Source organism: Ursus maritimus, unplaced genomic scaffold, assembly GCF_017311325.1.
Source record: "Ursus maritimus isolate PB19 unplaced genomic scaffold, ASM1731132v1 scaffold_31, whole genome shotgun sequence".
In the NCBI taxonomy this organism is placed as follows: domain Eukaryota; kingdom Metazoa; phylum Chordata; class Mammalia; order Carnivora; family Ursidae; genus Ursus; species Ursus maritimus.
The window spans coordinates 8,418,080-8,439,409 of NW_024425675.1; the positions used below are offsets into that span (position 1 = coordinate 8,418,080).

The window sequence follows — 21,330 nt, forward strand, 5'->3', positions numbered from 1 at the left end:
TCTGACTTTGCCCTCCTGCATATTTCAGAATAGTCTTCCCCTCTCAAGGTCCCCAGCTTAATGCACCTGCATGGTCCCTTTTGCCATGCGAGGCAGCACATTCATGGGCTTCGGGGATTAGGACGTGGCTATCTGTGGGGAGCCACGATTAACTGCCCCCAAGTCTCTATCCTCTTGTTCCTTTTGTAGTGAAATAGTGCTGCTACTAGCCTGAGCCTGAGTCTGTCAGGTTTACTTTTTCTGATGAACGGGCAACATTGCCCATTAGTTTATCTGCATTATGATTTAAAATATGTTAGATCAGGTCTTAAGATGAGAACAGTTTTGCCCGGGATATCCGTACATAATAAAAACCTAGGCAGTTTAGTTCATGTTGCAAGTGGTAGAAACATATAGAAATATCACTCCCATAAAAACATCTTGATATTTTTTAAATGTCGATCTAAACAAATAATTAAAATGGACAGACACACAAATGCAGGAGACTCAGTAATTTCTGATCAGGAAAAGTCCATTTAGAAATACTGTTTATTATCCTAAAGTAAACCAAATTAGGGGTTTGGAGTGGGAAAGCAATCCACAGAGGGAATCTAGTTTGTCTCTCTCTCTCTCTCTTTTTTTTTTTTTTATGGCTTTTTGTTCATAAACACAGAGTAGCCAAGAAAATTTCTAACCACTAATTACTGTGGTGTAAATTTTATAAATAATATAACATTAGAAATTCCCAAAACATGAATGGTCCTGTAGAACCAGTGATTTTTTTTTTAAAGATGTCCAACACATTTTAAGAAAAACAAAAACAGAAACTGATTGAGTTCATGTAAATATTGAAGGAACTGCTTAAAATTTTCTTCCTGGATATATTGTGTTGCTCTCTATGCTTGCTGTTAAGGCTGAGAGCTTAAGGGTCTGAGTGTGGCTCAAGTAGGGAAAGAGATGAGCTTCTAACAAGAAATATTTATATTTTGTGTTTTATAATGAGACACAGGAATAATTTGGGTTTTTTTTATTATGTTCAGTTAGCCACTGTATAGTACATCATTAGTTTTTGATGTAGTGTTCAATGATCTATTAGTTGCGTATAACACCCAGTGCTCATCACAGCACATGCCCTCCTCAATACCCATCACCCGGCTACCCCATCCCCTATCCCCGTCCCCTCTGAAACCCTCAGTTTGGTTCCCAGAGTCCATAGTCTCTCATGGTTCATCTCCCTCTCTAATTTCTCCCCCCTCAGATTTCCCTCCCTTCCTCTATGTCCTCCATGCTATTCCTTATGTTCCACATATGAGTGAAACCGTATGATAATTGTAGGAATAATTTGTTGAAATGTCTTATGTTTAACTTCACTCGCATCCAGGTAACCTTAAGCTTTCGATTTTTTTTTTTTAATTTTCTAGTGAAACAACAGTCAAATCAGAAGAAGTTGATAAAGATGGGCAGCCCTTGCTGTTTCTCTCTGTGCCACACATTAAGATCAGGAGCTTTGGGCAGTTGTCACGCTTCCTGCTTACTGCCAAAGACACAAAGCTGAAGGAAGCACAGGCCTGTATCGAAGGTGATAGCTTTGCTCCAGTCTGTGATTTGAACTTCGAGAATCATAATCTTGGGGGGAATCAATTGTTACAGTCTCTTAGAAAAAGTTCTGTAGCCTAAAAGGTAAAAAGTCCTATGTTCAACTTCATAAAAATGTCATTCATTTTTCTTGGCTGAATATCATGCTTATATCCAATTTCTACTTTAAAATGAAAAGGCTAATGCTTTACCCCTAGCAAGCTTCTAGATTTCTAATTTTAGCATGTGGTTTAAAGAGAGGCTTCCTAGCTTCTGGAAAGACCAGAGGCCTGTAGCCTTTGAGGTCCACATGGGAAAGAAGACAGATTAGCAGGGCCGGCGCCGGAATCCTCCCTCTACTCTGTTTCCTCTAAAATGAATGGAGAAGAGAGTGCAGAATAATCTCACTTTGCATTGGTCTCAGCCCCGTTCCACTGTGGGCTGCACAGCCTTCTGTGAATAGTTACACTCATTCGAGGGAAAGTGTTTTTCCTCTTCATTAAGGATGTAGATTTTTATTGTCTAAGCATCTAACATACAAAAAAGAATGTGATCAGTTGCCTGCTGTAATGGTACTCTCACTTTTTCTTATGAGTAGAAAGACCTAACAGTAGATAACGATGTCGTATACATGTTTTGCTTCTTTGGAATCCTGTGACTAGAAGGTCCCATGGATGAGGTGCCTGGGTCCTGCCTCTCACCATTCTTGTGTCTACTGCTGTGACATGGGAAGATGATCCTTTAAAAAAAGAATTCTTTAAGATGTATTAGGACAGCAGCTTCTTCTTATCTCTTGCCAACTCTTCCTTATTAGGCTACTGTACATCACAGCTATTTTGCTGAGAAGGAATGAAATCTTCAGAGTAAAACTGAATTCAAGGAGATTGTTAATAGCATCAAATTCAATTTAGCATATGAACTTAATACATAGACTGGCTGCTATATATCTAGTTTGGCTAAATGTGTACCCTTTGCTGCTTTCTGTAAGAGTTCTGGGTACAACTCCCAGTTTTGGGTCCAAATTCCATGGTGCATGGCAATTCGGGGGTCAGGTTTCTGTCTTTCCCCCAAATTCATCTAGTACCTTCTTTACATGAGTCTTTATGAGATGACTGCCATAAGGGTGATTAACTTGAGATGCTCAGTAAATGGATGATTCCTACATCTCCTTTCCCTGCCCCTCCCCTGATGTCTTTTCTAAGAGGCCCTAAGCCTTTTGTGCTATTTCCTGATGCCATAGTCTGCTCCCTGTTGCAGCGTTACTGCCATCCCCGTGCTTCTCTTCATTTCATTCAGGTCGAGTTTTCTGAACTAGTCCTGTAGGCCTTCTCTCCCTCCTTGTCCAAATGCATATATATTTCATCTTACTTGAATTCCTCCTTCCCAAATAAGGCTTTGCCCCTTTCTTCCTCACTTGCAACTTCATGGTTCTTTGGCTTTTACCAAATTCTGTTTTAAGCATCTCCAGGGTCGACTTTCACACCTATGTCAGCCTTGATCATGAGTTAGTATTGAAGTTTTTCAGTGTAATTTTGGTATGTGTGTAAGTACTGGGCAGATTTGTTTTTCCAACCCGAACATCAAAAGGCATTGAAAATATTAGCAGTTTGAACAGGTGGAAAAGATTGGCAGTGGCTCTGTAGACTGAGAGAAACAGGCTACTTTGGAAAGAAAGCATTTGTGAACACTGAGCACTGGTGCACACACACACACACACACACACACACGCAGAGTTCTAGTGATGATTCTTCTAAGGAGACCAGTATTTCTCTATCTTCAAATCAATTCTGAATATATTGATTGGATGCCCATGCTGGACAATACCCCACAGTCAGCTAAAGAAAAAAGAAGGTCTTGTTCTTTGTCTCATTAGAGATTTGCTGTAGAGAGATGATGCTTCAGTACAAGGGAGAGCATCTCAAGGAGTACAAGAAAGCTCCGAAACACAATAGAACCTGAGAAGCAGAGATTCATTCAAATGGGGCCCATCCGAGCAAGCTTAATGAAAAGATGCACATTTGGGTGGGTTTCAGAGGATTTGTTAGTCTTTATGTTTCTTGCCACAGAAGACAAAGAGGATCATTTTTATTCATTTATTTGTTTGATCAGCTAACAAAGATCCCGTAACAAAAATCCTGGGTTTGGATTATAACACAATGAAAGAAGACACCTCCGTCATAAATATTCTGGACAAAATCACCAAGGACGAAGATCCTGAAAGTGAGATTAAGATGAAGCTCGGCAAGCTCCTTAAGCAGCTGGATCTGCACCTACTGAATCGTTCCCTCAAACATATTTCATTGTGAGTCCTTTAGAAAACAGAAACCTCTAAAAATTAGTTACAAAAAGTGCTTTCCGAGTTTTTTTTAACACACACACACAAATAAAGTATGGAAGTTATAGCTATTGATTTAACATTAATTTCTTATAGGATTTATTTATTTGAGAGACAGCACATGTGTGCTAGGGTGGGGGTTGGGGGAAGGGGCAGAGGGAGAGGAAGATAGAGAATTCACACCAGCTCCCTGCTAAGCACGGAGCCTGACGCAGGGCCAGATCCCAGGACCCTGAGATCATGACTTGAACCAAAATCAAGAGTCAAACTCAACCCACTGAGCCACCCAGGCACCCCTTAACATTAGATTTTATTGGAATAAGATTTTAGTTTATTGCATGGATATTTCTAATTCTAAAACTTAAAAGTTCGCAGTTAGCATTACTAAGGCTTTCTGCAGGGTTTCACCTGATTCTGAGGACACGAAGTGGCCTTGTTATTTTTAGGCTCCTCAGGCTACGAGATAAATGACTAAATAGTAATGCAAATACTGTGTAGAGTTTGTAAGGTTTAGAACTTGCTCGTTTTTCTAGTTTTTTTCTAGTATTAATAGTATTACCACTAAGAAATGAAGTGAATATTTAAATGAGTATATTTAATGTTGCATTAAATAGGAGTCACTGATTCTTGGTGTTTTGACAGTATTGTCAGATTATAACATGACTAAAGCTAACTGCAATATTTTAGTTGTGGTATAATTTAATGACAATTTTAATTATAAAAAACAATCCCCCCCCCGAAATGGAATATTTTCATGTGTTTACTGGAGATTCTCTTTTAGAGTGTTAAAATGAGTTTCTTACCATTCATTTCAGAGAAATATGTTTAAACCCAACAATTGTTAAGAACGATATAGAACTGCTGAAACATTTCTCAGGAAAAGGAGAACAAACCGTCCTGGAATCTATCGACTATACCTCAGGTTTATATTATTCTCAGATACGTTTTGTGTTGTGTATAGTAATTATCATCTCCAAATGCTTCGATAGCTACATTAGGATGGAATATTTGAAAAAATGAACACTTAAAACGGGAATATTTTTTTTTTTAAAAAACCAACATATTTATTTTTTTTAAACCAACATATTTTACTTTTCAGAGCGCCTTTTAATTGATCAATAATTGGTTTCAGATTATGAATTTTCAAATGGATGTCGAGCCCCACCTTGGAGACAAATTCATGGGGAGATTTGTTACGTGCTGGTGAAGCCACATGATGTTGAAACGCTGTGCATTACTTGTAGTGCAGAAGGAGTATTTTTAAATGGTGTAAGTAATTTTTTAAGAACCATGTTGACTTTGGTGCTAACTCCGTCTCTGTAAACGCAGGCCCGTCTCCAGGACTGAATCCTGACAACCACAGAAAATGCGATACTGTTCTGTGGGATTGAAGCAGATCCCTTTGCTATGGTGTTTGCTGAGCAAATCCAAAATTGTTTCAGAATTAGCCCCAGTGTTCCCCATTGCAGGTCATTAAGTGAGTCTTCTAAGAAATGACCTTCAAATGGACCCACGCCACCTTATAAAATGAAAACCTCCTTAACAGTCAGTTCACTGATTAGTTGTATGAGTATTAGGGGAAAGAAGAGGCAGAAAAGGAGACCTGAGGTAACACAGAAGCAATAATTACAGCTTTTACCCTAAGACTGGAGAGGACAAAGGGAAGGGGGGGCATTAAAACATGGGAGCTTGGAGGAAGTGCCCCATGAAGCTGGGACTAAAATGCCTAGTGAGGGGGCATCGCTGGGCTGGGCTGGTGCCTTTAAGATCTCAGAAGGTGGACCTTGCAGAGCTGGGACTCAGACCTCAGAGGCGTAGATCCTACTTACTTTGGTGATGGTCCCTTAGGAGTTCAGAAGGGGATCCCCCGACAGAACTGGGACCCACGTCTCTGAGGAGTGGTCACTTCCAGGCTGTGCTGGTCCCCTCGGAGCTCAGCGGGTCTCCGTGAAGCCAGCACCCAGACCTCTGAAGAGTGCACTGCCCAATTAATGCTGGTACCTCAGGAGCTCACAGGAGGATCTTTGCAGAACTGAGACCCAGATCTTTGAAAATGGAGCGCTGGTCGGTTTATAGTGGTATTTCTGAGGGGGGCATCATGAGCCAGGTTCTGGGAGTGTAGGGGAAAAAACCCTGGGAATTTGAACCAACTGTTACTACTGGAAGCAGCGGCCACTGCCAGGGGCAAAGGCCACTGCTGGGTTGACTCTAACAGGAACGGTGCGCAAGGAGAAGCAGCATGTCCCTTTCTGCCTCCTCCAGCTTTTCAGTCTCCCTTTTACTTCCTGCTGACTGAAGCTGACCTAAGCTGGCAAAGGAGAAACACAGTGTGACAATTCCCAGCCCTGAGGATCACTGAGCATAGTGATGGCCTTCTAAACCTTCTACGTTAAAACTTTGTATGTTTAGTCTCATGCCTGTTCGCTGAACTTAACTAAGAGCTCGGCTTTCTCCTTGGCAATACCCTGCCCTTGGTGTCTTCAATGTAATTTGGGGCCTCAGAGGCAATATCTGTAGGGAGAACCCAAATCCTTAATGGGGACCCCTTATCACAGGGGACTGTTTGGAAAATGGCTGCCTCTTTGTTTGAATTGGTATCAAAATGCTGGTGCCGTTTTCTTGATGACCAGCAGGCATCACCTGTAACATGCCTGGGGGGCTTGTCTTCTCAGCATGACACTGTGCTTATGTCTGCACAGACGAGGAAGACGACCTCAATATGATTTTTCTCTTGGTTTGTTTCGATACTCGAAGAAAGTGAAATTTCCCATTAGAAAATCAGAGACTTTGACTTTCTAGAATGGGGCAAGGAGACTTTGTTTCTATCAAAGGCTATTGACCTACGTATAACTTTATTTGCTATGGAAATCTCTAAGTGTTCCTCTCAATTTCAAAAATGAAAAGGACATGAAATAACTCGGTAATTACAGCAAAATGCATACCATGCTAGAGTTACATGGGTGTGTGTGAGGTTTTGTATGTATATACGGTTATGTGTATATATAACACCCTCCAGTTTTTATATGCATTTGGTTAGGGCAAAACCAAATCTTTCCTAGCAGGGTAGGCAAGCAAAGGAAAATGAGGAAGGGAAAGANNAAAGAGACAAAAAGAAAGAGGTACAGACACAAAGGGTGGAGGGACAGATGGTTACGTGGAGGCTGTAATTCTAGGAAATAAGCCTACAGCAATTGCACTACATACAGAACAAGAGCAGAGTGTGACACATAGTAGCTTTTCTGTGGTGCCATTCTGATCTTGGGGCCTTCTATGACTTCATCAGGGGCTCTTGAAGTCATAATGCTTTTTTGCATTAGAAGGGTACAGAGGGAAGGAAGCTCTCGATTCTTTGCCGACTAGCAGAGTACCCTACATGCATACAGGAGGTACTCAATAAAGGCATGATGAATGTATGGTTGGATGGATGGATGGATGGATGGACAGACGGACAGATGGATAACTTAAAGAGGGAAGGGTTTTGCCTATATTTTTGATATATAAAGACCACCACATGGAGTATTGATAGAAGAAAACAATATGTGGGCTTGGATAGTGATGTATTGATCAGATTCAATTAATAATTAATAATAGCACCAAAATTTTTTTCCCAAAGGGCAAAACAGATGATGAAGGGGAAATTAATTATGAGAGAAAAAGTGAAATTTATAAAGACCTTGTCACATTTTTAAAAGAAAAATCAGCAAAATTTTCAGAAAATATGTCTAAACAGGTAAGTTTATAGACTCTTGAAATTTCATAGCATAGTGTTACTTGACTAAACTTTCTGTTGAGAGTAATTCTGCCTATTTTTGGCCTCTGCTTCTAATTTTTAGAATGTTTTTCTCAGTATATTATAAAATAAATATTGTAAGTGGAATACTTTCAGAAAGTTTCTGATTCTCTTTAGGTAATAGGTGTAAAATATTTCAGATTGCTTTCTAAATAGCACTTTTCATCTTCCCTTTTGAATTAATAACACTAAGAACAAAGTAGTCGGCCCTATTAACAAAGCCTAGATGTTTTGATTATTTTTATCCTTTCTGGGCATCCCATGATTCTAACCTAATTGGATTGTCTCAATAAGTGTGTCAACTGCATATGCATAAGAGCTGTGCTTCCTTTGTGTCTTTCATGGTTTTTGAAATAGTGTTGGACGAAGAAATTAGTGAATATAGTTATGAAATAAAGTCTTGATTGAAGCTGATGTGGGTAAGAAACAATATGCAAGAAATACTAATGTGAAACACTTAAGCTCCAGGCTGATTGTCAAGATGATGTCAATTCCGCAAACCCCACATCAGATAATTTATCAGGTCCATTATTTTTCTTCTGACCCTGCCACTTCCAGATCACTCTATTTTCTTACTATACTGATGCTACTCTTACCCTGAAACTTCTCTTTGTCGTTGCGTCCTGCAAGGTTTTTTTTATTTCTTGGTGTTTGATCACCTATTTCCTGGACTCCAGTTTCCTTTGTTGTTGTCATCAAATACCTATATAAAACAAAATTTGCCATTTTGACCACTTCGTGTACCATTGAGTGGCATTAATTACATTCATAAAGTGCAACCATTACCACTGTCTACTCAAACTAAAACTCTGTTCCTATTAAGCAGTAACTCCCCATTCCTCCTCCTCCAGCTCCTAGGGACCTCTAAGCTATTTTCTATCTCTGTAAGTTTGTCTTTTCTAGATATTTCAGAGAAGTGGAATCATATAATATTTATCCTTTGGTGTTTTCCTTATTTCATTTGCATAATGTTTTCATGGTCCATCCATGTTGTAGCACGTGTCAGAACTTCATTCCTTTTTATGGCTGGATAATATTCCATTTGTGTTTATAACCACATTTTGTTTATCCATCATCTGTTGACGGACACTTGCATTGTTTCACTTTTTGATTATAGTGAAAAATGCTATAAATACTGGTGTACAAGTATCTGAGTCCATTTCAGTTTTGGAGGGTATATACCTAGAAGTGGAATTTCTGGGTCATATGGTAATTCTGTGTTTAACTTTTAGAGGAACCGCCAAACTGTTTCTGCCTAAATTGAACCATTTTATATTCCTGTACAAGGATTCCAGTTTCTCCACATTCTCACCAATACTTGTTATTTTCTGTGTGTGTGTTTGTATGTGTGTTTTTTATTATAGACATCTCAGTAAGTATGAAGTATGGTATCCCATTGTAGTTTTGATTTGCATTTTCCTAATGATTAGTGATGTTGAGCATATTTTCATGTGCTTACTTGGCCTTTGTATATATTTTTTAAAGAAATGTCTATTCACGTCCTTTGCCCATTTTAAAAAATGGGTTGTCTTTTTGTTGTTGAGTTGTGGGAATTCTTTATATATTGTGGATATTCATCCCTTATCAGATAGAATATTTGCAAATATTTTCTCCCATTCTGTGGGTTGTCTTTTCACTCATCTTGATAGTGTCCTTTGATGCACAAACATTTTTAATTTTGATAAAGTCCAATGAAAACATTTTTGTTGCCTGAATTTCTGGTATTGTACTTAGGAAACCATTGCCAAATCCAATGTCATGAAGACTGCCCCTGATTTTTCTAAGAATTTCATGACTTTTGCTCTTAAATTTAGGGACAAAGAGTCTTTAAATTTAGGTCTTTGATTCATTTTGAGTTAAGTTTTGTATATGGTGTGAGTAAGGTAAGGGTACAATTTCATTCTTTTGCATATGGATATCCAGTTTTCCTAGCACCATTTGTTAAAGAGATTGTTCTTTCCCCATTGAATGGTCTTGGTATCCTTGTTGAAAATCAACTTACCATAGATGTAGGGGTTTATATGTTGACTCTCAATTCTATTCTATCTTGTCTATCCTCGTACAAGTCCCATACTGTTTTGACTACTATATCTTTGTAGTAGTTTTGAAATTGAGAAGTATGAGTCCTCAAACTTTGTTCCTGTTTTTCAAGACTGTTTTAGCTATTTGAGCTCCCTTTACTTCCAAATGAATTTTAGGTTTGGTTTTACCATTTCTGCACAAAACAGCATAGGGATTTTGACAGGGATTAAATTAATTTATAGACAGCTTTGTACAGCATTGTCATCTTAATATTAATTTTTCTAACCCATGAACATGGGGTGTCTTTCCATTTCTTTGTGTTTCCTTTAATTTTTTTCAGCAGTATTTTATAGTTTTCAGTGTCAAATCTTTTGCCTCCTTGGTTAAATTTATTTCTAAGCATTTTATTCTTTTTGATGCTATTGTAAATAGAATTGTTTCCTAAATTTCCTTTCTAATTTTTCACTGCTAGTGTAGAGAATTAGAAATGATTTTTGAGTGTTGAAATCAGATCTGGCTCTTTTGAATGTGAAATTCAAAATCAAATCCTGCAACTTTATTGAATTCATTTATTAACTCTTTTTTTTTTTAATATTTGGGTCTTTCTTTTTTTAAAATATTTTTCTTTTGGGGGGCACCTGGGTGGTTCAGTCAGTTAAGCATCTGCCTTCAGCTCAGGTCATGAACCCAGGGTCCTGGGATCGAGTCCTGCATCGGGCTCCCTGCTCAAGGGGGAGTCTGCTTCTCCCTCTCCCCCACTTGTGCACTCTCTTTCTCACTCTCTCTCTCAAATAAATGCAATCTTTAAAAATATATATTTTGCTTTTTTGTTTTTTTAAGTGGACTCCACGTGGAGCCCAACCCAGAGCTTGATCTTATAACCCTGAGATCAAGGGTCAGACACTTAACTGCCTGAGCCACCCAGGCACCCCAGTCTTTAGTTCTTTCTACATATAAGATCATGTCATCTGCAAACAGAGATAGTTTTACTTCTTCCTTTTCAATTTGGATGTTTTTAAATTTCTTTTTCTTGCCTAATTACTATGGCTAGACCTTTTAGGCCTGTGTTGACCAGAAACAGTGAAAGCTAGCTCCTTGTCTTATTCCTGATATTAGGGGAAAAGCTTTCAGACTTTTGCCACTGAATGTGATGTTATCTGTGGCTTTTCATATATGGCCTTTATTATGTTGAGGAAGTTCCCTTCCATTTAGTTTTCCTTTCTTTGGTGTACCCCATAATTTTGGTGGAGCTTCCTGAGTAAAAGAGGCACATAACAAGGAAAAATAGAGGGTTAGCATGTGAAATATCTTTTTTCTCTCTCTCTGTTATTGTTTCTATAATGATAGTTCAAAAATAATTTTTGCTTGGAATTTTAAAGACTTTTTTTCTATGTGGCCTGTCTGTTTTGACTTTTCCCATCTAACAAAGCCTTTAGGATCCCTCTTATACATGATATTCTGTAATTTTCATGATGATATGGTTGGTGCTGGTTTTGTTTTTCATTAATGATGACATATGTCCTTCAGAACTAGAAAAATACTTCTTTTTTTTATTACATCTTTAGTCATTCCTTCCTTTCTGTTCTCTTTGCTCTCTTTTTGAAACTCGCTAGTTGAATGTTGGGCCTCTGAGATTGATCCTCTGATTTTCTTTTCTATCGCCCACCTTTTATCTTCACAACATTGTACATATTTTTAAGTAAAGCTCTCATATTTTCAACGTTTTGTTTTTCGGTGTTTATCTCTACAGATCATACGCTTTCATTTCTCTTGGGTAAAATCTAGGAATAAAACAGCAAGGTCATACAGTAGTTGTATGTTTAACTTTTTAAGCAATCAGTAAACTGTTTTCCAAAGTGGTTGTAGTATTTTACATACATACTGGCAGTGTGTGAGAATTGCAGTTCTTCTGCATATTTGTCAATGATTGGTATGGTTAGTCCTCTGATTTTAGACATTCTGACAGATGTGTGTACTGGTATTTCACTGGGTTTTAATTTACATTTCTTGAGTGCATTCTTTCATATCCTTTTTTTGCCATTCATATATTGTATGCCATAAAGTGTCTATTCCAATCTTTGCCCAGTTTTTTATTAGGTTGTTTGATTTGTTACTGAATTGTGAAAGCTCTTTGTATATATTCTTGGCTTACGTATTCTGTCCAATATATGACTTGTAAGTATTTTCTCCCAGTCTGTGGCTTGTCATTTCATTCACCAACCAGTGTCTTCGAAAAAGCAAATGTCCTCAGTTTTGATGAAGTCCAATTTGTTCATTTTTTTCTTTATAGCATTGTATCTGATAAAGCTTTGCCAAACTCAGTGTCACAAAGATTTTCTCTAATTTTTTTCTAGAAGTTTTCAAATATTAGGTTTTACATTTAAAGTTCTTTTCCTTTGCATATTAATATCTAGTTGTTCCGGCACTATTTGTTGAAAAAAAGCATCCTTTCTCCATTGAATTACCTTTATGCCTTTGTCAAAAATCAGTTGTCTATTTGTGTGAGTATATTTCTGTTCCAGTGATATGTTTGTCTATTTTTGTACCTGTACCACACTGTCTTGATTACTGTAACTTTGTAATAAGTCTTGAAGTCAGGTAGTGTAAATCCTCCAATGGTGTTATTTTTCAAACTTGTTTGGCTATTTTACATCTTTTGCAGGTCCATTAGAATGTTAGGGTCAGCTTGTCAATTTCTTCATGAAAAGCCTGAAAGAATTATGGTTAAGACTATAATGAATCTATAGGTCAATTTAGAAGGAGCTAATGTCTTAACAGTACTGAGGTTTCCCATCCATGAACAGAGTGTGTTTCTCCATTTATTTAGGTGTTTAATTTTCTCAACAATATTTTGTAACTTTCAGTGCACGGGTCTTGTACATCTCTTGTGAAACCTACCTGTAAGTATTTCATATTTTAGAGGTGTTAAAAAGAAAACCACAGGCCCCAAATGGCATCACTTAGGCCAAATCAACACCAAGAATTATATTATTGTATATTATATAATATATATTATTATTATATTGTTTACACCTAAGTAAATGCAGTTTCAACCACCCAGGAATACAACCTATAACCAGTCAACTGGAATTTCCTGGTCACTACCTGGAAATTTACTGATGTACCCCTTCTGCTCCTTTTAGGAAGGCAACCTTGCCTAAACAATACATTCCCTGCTAATAAATTCCTTCTTTTAATGCTCTCTCTGCCTTTAAAAACCTTTCTTCTGTCTAGCTCTGTGGAGCATCTCTCTACTTGCTAGACGGGATGCTGCTAGAATCATGAATCAATTCATAAAGCCAGTTAAATCTTCAAACTTACTCAGTTGAATTTTTATTTAACAAGGACTACAGTTAATGGTAGTTTTAAAATTTCATGTTGTGATGATCTGTTGCTACTATATAAAAATACACTTGATTAGTATATATTGATGTTTATATTCTGAAACACTTATTAATTCTAGCATCTGCTTTGTAGATCCCAGTGGGTTTCCTATGTAGATGATCATATTGTCTGTGTATAAAGATCATTTTGCCTCACCTCTTCCTTTCCAAACTCAGTCCCTTTTTTTTCTTTCCTTAATGTACTAGGTGGAACCTCCAGTACAGAATTATATAGAAGTGGTCTCTTGTTCCCAGTGGTAAAGGGAAAACTTTCAGTTTCTTACTACTGAGTATGATGTGAACTATGGCTTTTTCACAGATGAAATTTAAAAGGTTAAAGAAGTTCCCCTCTGTTCCATATTGTTGAGAACTTTTATTAGGAATGGATATTGGATACAAACAGAGAGGGAGACAAACCATAAGAGACTCTTAACTCTAGGAAACAAACTGAGGGTTGCTGGAGGGGCCACAGTGGGGGATGGGGTAACTGGGTGATGCACATGAAGGAGGGCACTTGATGTGATGAGCACTGGGTGTTACATGCAACTGATGAATCCCTAAATTCTACCCCAGAATCAATAATACACTATATATATTTTTCAAGTTAACTAACTTGAATTTAAATAAATTTAAATAAAACCCCCAAAAAGGAATGGATATTGGGTTTTATCAAATGATTACCTATTGAGCTAATCCTGTGTTTTTTTTTTTTTAGTTCATTTATGTAGTAAATTACATTGATGAGTTTTCAAAAATAAGCTAACCTTACATTTCTGGAACAAGCCTCATTTGTTCAGATGTAGTATCCTTTTTATATCTTATTGGAGCTCACTTGCTAAGATTTTAAGTTTCACATCAATATGAGGTTATTAGTGTGTAGTTTTCTTTAATATCTTTGGTTTCGGTTATCAGAGCGATACCGGCCTTCTAGAATGAGTTGTGAAGTTTTTTCTCCTCTGCAATTTCTGGAAGAGTTTGTGTAGAATTGGTATTGTTTCTTTCTTACATGTTTGGTAGTGAAGCCATCAGGGACTGGAGTGCCCTTTGTAGATAAGTTTTTAAACAACAGATTTCAATTCCTTTAATAGTTAGGGCCATGCAGGTTATCTGTTTCTTCTTGAGGGAGTTTTGGTAGATTGTCTTTTAATTAATTAATTAATTAATTTATTTATTGTATTGGGGTAAAGTACACATAACCTTTGCCACTTTAACCATTTTATTTTTTAATGTAACTAATCTTTACCCCCAATGTGGGGCTCAGACTTACAGCCCCAAGATCAAGAGCCACGTGCTCCACCAACTGAGCCAGCCAGGCGCCCCCGTAGATTGTCTTTAAAGGAAATTGTCCATTTCATTTACGTTGTCAAATTTATTGTCATATACTTGTTTGTAGTTATTCTTTCGTCTCTAATGTCTGTAGAATATGTAGCTATTGTTGCCTCTCTTGTTTCTGATATTGGTCATTGGTGTTTTTATTTTTTCTTGATACATCTGGATAGAGGTCTCTTGATTTTCTCAATTTCCTCAGAAACTTAGCTTTTAGTTTCATTGATTTTTCTCTGTGTTTTTTTTCTACTTCACTTTGGTATTTATTATTTCTTCTCTTATTTTTACTTTGTGGATTAAATCATGTGGTTTTCGATGTTAAGTTCTCCCACATTCTTGCTGATTTTCTATCAGTTGTTGACAGAGAGGGTTTGAAGTGTTTCAACTATAATTGTGGATTTGTCTAATTTTTCTTTTAGCTCTGTTTTTATATTTGCAGCTCTGTATATGCATTTAAGATCGATATATCTTCTTGATAGATTGATCATTTTATCATTATGTGATGTCCCTCTCTCTTCTTGGTAATTTTCCTTTATCTGAAGTCTACTTAACTGGATATTTTTATAGCCACTCCAGCTTTCTTTTAACTGCTGTTTGCATGTTGTATCTTTCCCCTCTTATTACTTTCAAGCTACCTGTATTGTTATATTTGAAGTGAGTTTCTAGATAGCATTTAGTTGAGTCATTTTTAAAATTAGTGAAACTCGATTAATGTGTCTATTGACGCCTTTAGATCATTTACAGTTAATCATTGATATGTTAGGGCTTACGTTTGCCAGTTTACTTTGGTTTCTGTTCCGTCTAGTGTTCATTTCTGTTTTCTTTTTTCCTGCATTTCTATGGATTACTTGAACATTTTTTAGAATTCTACTTTGATTTATCCGTAGCGTCTTGAGCGTACGTCTTTGATTTTGTGTACGTATAGATTTTGTGTGTGTTTGTGTTTACTGTGGGTGTTGTACCATATTATGCATACATAATTAATTATAATCTGTTTGAAATTATACCAGTTTGAGTGAAGCGTAGAAACCATGTCTCCTTCAAACAATAATTGCCTTTGACTCAATTCCTTGCAACTCCTGATGTGTCACAAAAAGAAAAACTGTCAAAGTATTCTTCCTTTACGAATATACTGTGTGAGAATTTATGTCATTTCTCGTTTAACATAAACTTCTTACAAAAGCTGTAATACTATTACACTGATGAGACGAAAAATTAATACAATTTTAGTAACAAAAAAAGAAACCATATCTCCTTTTATGTCCCTTTACCCTCTCTCTTATTTGTAATTTTCTTTATTTCTTCTATGTACATTGATAACTGTATGAGACAATGTTATATTTTGCTTCAACCGTCAAACTTCATTTAGAAAACTCAAGAGCAGAATGAAAGTATTTACCCACACTTATTCTTTTCCATTGTTGTTCTTTTCTGCTGTTGCAAGTTTTCTTCTTTTATCATCATGTGTCTTGGCACGGATTTCTTTGAATTTGTTTGTTTAGGGTTTCCTCAGCTTCTTGAATCTTAGATTTATGTCTTTTTCCAAGTTTGAGAAAATTTCAAATCTTGTTAGAATACATTTTTAGTCTGACTCTCTCCCTCCTCTCTTTCTGTTACTCTGATGACATGAATTTTGGAATTTTTGTTATGGTCTCACAGATCTTGAGGCTCTGTTCATTTTTTTTTTTCAATGAATTTTCCCCTTTTTATTCATATTGGGTAATTTCATGGAAGTTCATGGATTCTTCCCTTCTGTCCTCTCCATCATATTGTTAGGCCTATCCAGTGAGTTTTATTTTGGCTTATAAAATTCAGTTTCAAAATTTCTTTTTGAGTCTTCTTCATATCTTCTATTTACTTGTTGAGACTTTCTAGTTTTTTATTTGTTTCAAGTCTTCTTAATTGCTCACTGAAACATTTTTTTGATGGCTGCTTACCAGATTTTTCCAACATCTATTTCATCTTGGTATAAGCATTATCCTGTGCATTATTGTTTCTCATTTGGTTTGTGATCTTCCTGGTTCTTGGTAGGGTGAGTGATCTTTTATTGTCTTGGACATTTGGGGCATTATGTTATGAAATTCTGGATTTTACTTAAATCTTTTGTTTTTAGCAAGCCTTCTCAGGCACTTCACTGGCAGAATCTGGAGGTCCTGCAAAATCTGATTTCTTCACTTAGTTTCCATTGACAACTCTGGTGGTATGGTGTGCTTCATTACCATTGGACAGGGGTGGAAGTTGAGTTCCCACGAAGCTTTTGCTGACGCTACCCTGGCTGGGATGGAGAGAGTGCCTTCCTACATTCTTCCCATGGGGCCTCCACTTAACCCATGGAAGATGAGCCCATTGCTGCTTGGAGGTGGTGACTTCATTGTATCTCTTAAGATAATCACATGATTATCCTTCTTTTGCCTGTTGATGACCATTTACATTGATTTTTGAGTATTGAACCAACATTCAACCCTGGGATAAATCCCACTTGATCATTATGTCTTACCTGTTTGATATTGCTGGATGAAATTTGGTAATATTTTACTGAGGATATTTGCATCTATAAACATAAAGGATATGGGGTAGTAGTTGTCTCTTAATGTCTCTGTCTCGTTTTGGTATCTGGGTAATGTGGCCACAGAAAATGAACTGGGAAATATTCATTTACTTTTCTTCTTTCTGGAATTCTTTTGTAGATTGGATATTATTTTCCTTAAATGTTTGATAGAATTTGCCAGTGAAGCCATCTGTACCAGGGGCTTTCTTTGTTGGACTATTTTTATATTGAGAATTTGATTTCTTTAATAGAGAACTATTCAGATTTCTTTTTCATGTTGAGCTTTGGTAGTTTGTGTGTTTCAATGAATTCATACATTTTAGCCAACTTATCTAATTTATTGGCATCAAATACATCTTCTCATTATTATCCTTTAATGTCTGGAAGATCTTTTGTGATGACCCCTCTTTCATTTCTAATATGGGTCACTTGAGTCTTCCCTCTCTTTATTCTTGATTAGTCTGCAAAGAAGTGATTGATTTTATTAAAAGAACAGCTATTTGTTTCATTGATTGTCTTTATTGTTTGGCTGCTTTCCTTTTAATTTTATTTCTGCTCTATAATTTTTTCCTTCTGATTTTTTTTTTGGTTTAATTTACTCTTATTTAATCTCTTAATTTGGAAGCTCTTTATTAGCCATTGATTTGAGACCTTTACTTTTTCTACTATAAAGTTTTATTCTGTAAATTTCTTTATAAACACTACATAAACTACATCCCGTAGATTTTGATATGTTTTCATGCAAATTAATATATCTGAAGATTTTCCAGGTACCTTTCTTTTACTGATTTCTAGTTTAATTACGTTCTATTAAGAGAAGATTATTTATATGATTTTAGTCCTTTTAGCTTTGAGGATGTTTGTGTTATGCCCAGAATGTGGTCAATTTTGGGGATTCTTTTTTCGTGTGCATTTGAGAAGAAGTATGTTCTGCTGCTGTTGGGTAGTACATTCTACAACTGTCAGTTTTGTCAGTTTGGTTGATAATGTTACTCAGCTCTTCTGTATTATCAATTTTTGCATGCTTATTTTGTTGATTACTGAGCAAGGAGTTTTGAAGTCTCATAATTGTGGGTTTACTTTTGCTTTATGGATTTTGAAGTTCTGTTGTTTGGTGAATACACAATTAGAGTTGTGTTGACTAGTTGTCATTATGTATCTCCCTCTTTAAGTCTGATAATACTTGTTTTGAAGTCCATTTTGTTTCATTTTTAATGTAGCCATTCCTGCATTTTTTGATTGTTCGTTGCATGGAAAGTGGGTTTTTTAATACCACAAAGAGCTGGTTTTCCTTTTTCATCCAGTTTGATGATTTCTTTTAACTGAAATTTTAAAATTAATTTTATTTAATGTAACTAGTGATAGAGTTTAATTTAAATGTACTGTCTTGCTACTTGTTTCTTATTTGTTCCATTTGTTCTTTGTTCTTTTTTCCTCTTTTTCTGCCATTTTTGTATTAATTGAGCTTTTAGAAATGGTTCTGTTTTATTTATGCTGTTTGTCAGGTATACTTCTTAAAAGTTTCATGGTTGCTGCCCTGGGGTGTATAATGTATGTCCCTAATTTATCCTCTCACCTTTAAATATTATCTTACCATTTCACAAGTAGTTTTAAGAACCTTACCACAGTACACCTTCAGTGCCTCTCCTTACCCTTGGCACTATTGTCATGCATTTTTTTGCATGGTATTAACCTCTCAATACATTGATACTATTTTTTTATTATTATGTTCAATTAGCCAACATGTGGTACATCATTAGGTTTCGATGGTAGTGTTCAGCAATTCATTAGTTGTGTATAACACCCAGTGCTCATCATAACACGCACCCTCCTTACTACTTTTGCATTAGAGAGTCTATTAGATTCTAGAATGATCAAAATAATACAAAGAGTCTTTTATATTTTTACCATTTCTACAGATTTTCATTTCTTTGTGTAGATGTGGTATGATATTCCTTCTGAATGAAGAACTTCATAGACATTTCTCTAGCACAGGCCTTCTGGCAGTGAATCCTCTGCTTTTGTTCATCTGTGAAAGTCTTCATTTTGGGGCGCCTGGGTGGCTCGGTCAGTTAAGCATCTGCCTTCAGCTCAGATCATGATGCCAGGGTACTGGGATCAAGTCCCATGATGGGCTCCCTGCTCAGGGGGGAGCCTGCTTCTCCCTCTCCCTTTGCCCCTTCTCCTGTGCTCACCTGCTTTCTCTCTCTCTCTCGATTGATCTGCCTCTCAAATAAATAAATAAAATCTTTTAAAAAAATTCTTCATTTTGCCTTTATTTTTGAAAGCTTTTTTTTTTTTTTAGTCTCTGTTTAGAATTTTGGGTTGACAGGTCTTTTATTTTACTACTTTAAAGATGTCATTCTGTTTTCTTTTGGCTTGCATTGTTTCTTTTAAGTCTCTTTTAATTGTTATGTTTCTCCCTCTGTCTGTCATGTGTCTTCTGCCTCTGGCTGCCAGCAAGATATTCTCCTTATCCCTCATTTCAGCAATTTGCACATGATGTGTCCCAGTCAAAACGGCGTTTGAGTTTAGATTTTTCTGGTGGTGGTGAGGAGTGAATAGGTCCAACCCTGCTGTCGTATCTGTGTGTGCTGCAGCTGGGGGGCGGGGAGGGATTGCGGTGAGGTGGGAGCTTAGGAACTTCACAGTTCTGTCAGCCTAGCTCCAACAGAGACCTGAATCTTGAAGCGGCTCTTCTCCAGTGTGTGTCACTAAGCAACGCAAGTTAGTTGTGTCAGAGACTTCCTTTTCTGAAGTTTTCACCAGTGTTAATTTTCAGACAGCACCAGATAATTCAGATGTGATATCACTGTAAAAATTATTCTTGTTTTTTGTATATAAAGGATGTTAGATTCAGTGAAGAATGGAAAAAAGAAAAGGAAGAGCCTAAGGAGGCACCTAAGAAGGAAGAAGCCGCCGCCCCTCATAAAGCACTTCCTGCTTCCGGCAAGAGTATGCTGGAGAAGAACCAAATTAATTTTGGGAGGAGTCAAATGACCAAAAGATTAGAGCCAAGTTTAAACTGGAAGGCCACTGTCGATTTCAAAGAGTATGTAGAAGCTTGCATGAGGGGTTTTCTGATACATCCGCAGTCACCATGTTTAGCTAACTTTTAAAATAGGTTTATGTCACAATAGAAAAGTACAGTAGATATTGACATCTCCCTCCAAAATGCAGGTTGCTCCCTCCCTGCTTCTCTTCATATTCCAAGTAGAAGGATTTGTCACGAGTAGGGTTTACATGTGGGCACCAGAAGGGAAGGGAAGAACACAATTCACTCGGTTGGTAAGTCAGGGCAAATATCACGTGAAAAAGATGATAAAAGACGTGGAGAAATCTCACGGGTAATGTAGACATAGCGGTAGGGACCTGATTAAGTAAGTGCTAGGAGAATTTAGAATGATTAAAATAATGTGAATCAGGGAAATCTTGATACAGACAGTGTCTTGTTTCTTTAACAGAACTTTAAGTAAATACCATAGAAAGGCTAGAGCTTCCAAAAATGAACAGGCCTAAATGAAGTGGACGCTGGTTTGATGAACGTCTGACATATACAAAACTAGGTCCATTTAGGGACCTCTGTAAATAGGTGCCAAAGCACAGATTAAGGCCCAGTGTTACATAAACGTTACAGCAGTCAGAAGTGCCTAGAGCACTTTTTAAATTGGCAAATTGTCTTATTTTTAATAGGCTATTTTTAATGTTCCATGCGGTCACCCGATTGGGTTAAGTAAGAACCAGCTTCCTGCTGGTCACAGGGGACCCTCACCTGCAAGGATTCTGAGAACGACAAGGTGATCACATTTTGCAAGCAAACCCAGAGAGAAGACTGAAGGAGTCCTGGGGAAAGGGGAGATGCTCTTGCTCTAATTCTCATCAATTCTGAAGTGCTTTCTCCTTGTGACTCTCTTTCAAAGAGTGTGAAAATGACAAGTATATGGGCTGCTCTGTTACCTGGGAGGTGAATTTTTAAAATAACCCTTTTCCCACGTGCTCACATTTTTCATTTATGAATTTACCTAACAACTATGTGCCAAGGACCATGCTAAACCAGGGACTAGCTGGAAACCCAGATCCAGGCCCTGCTGCAGTGTTGGGTGGGGAAGGGAAGGAAACCGGCAGCTCTCACCCAGGGCGGTAAGCACCGAGAGTGGAAGGCATGGAGTGAAGGACCTGCACGGTGGCGGTAGCCTATGCCTAGTACCTGCTCCTCATAGAAGAAGTAGTGCGCAGAATGTTCCTCCGCTATCGAAAGGACATGGCTGTGCCTGGAAGACAGAAGGGGCCTCGCAGGTGTCAGATGAGGCTGGAACTCGTGTAGTTGTCTTCTGTATTAGGAAAACACATCACCTGGGTGCATGGAAAGGAT

At 37.2% G+C, this 21,330-nt stretch overlaps 1 protein-coding gene across 1 annotated transcript in view; it reads left to right on the forward strand.

Annotated features, from left to right (window-relative positions):
- The window catches only part of ODAD2 (outer dynein arm docking complex subunit 2), a 170,923-nt gene that overhangs the window by 4,493 nt on the left and 145,100 nt on the right, over window positions 1–21,330 (forward strand). The window contains exons 2-7 of the mRNA XM_008683879.2: window positions 1,401–1,558; window positions 3,664–3,856; window positions 4,705–4,811; window positions 5,022–5,158; window positions 7,503–7,619; window positions 19,805–20,010. Coding sequence (XP_008682101.2) covers window positions 1,401–1,558; window positions 3,664–3,856; window positions 4,705–4,811; window positions 5,022–5,158; window positions 7,503–7,619; window positions 19,805–20,010 — 918 coding nt within the window. The remainder of the gene's footprint in view (window positions 1–1,400; window positions 1,559–3,663; window positions 3,857–4,704; window positions 4,812–5,021; window positions 5,159–7,502; window positions 7,620–19,804; window positions 20,011–21,330) is intronic.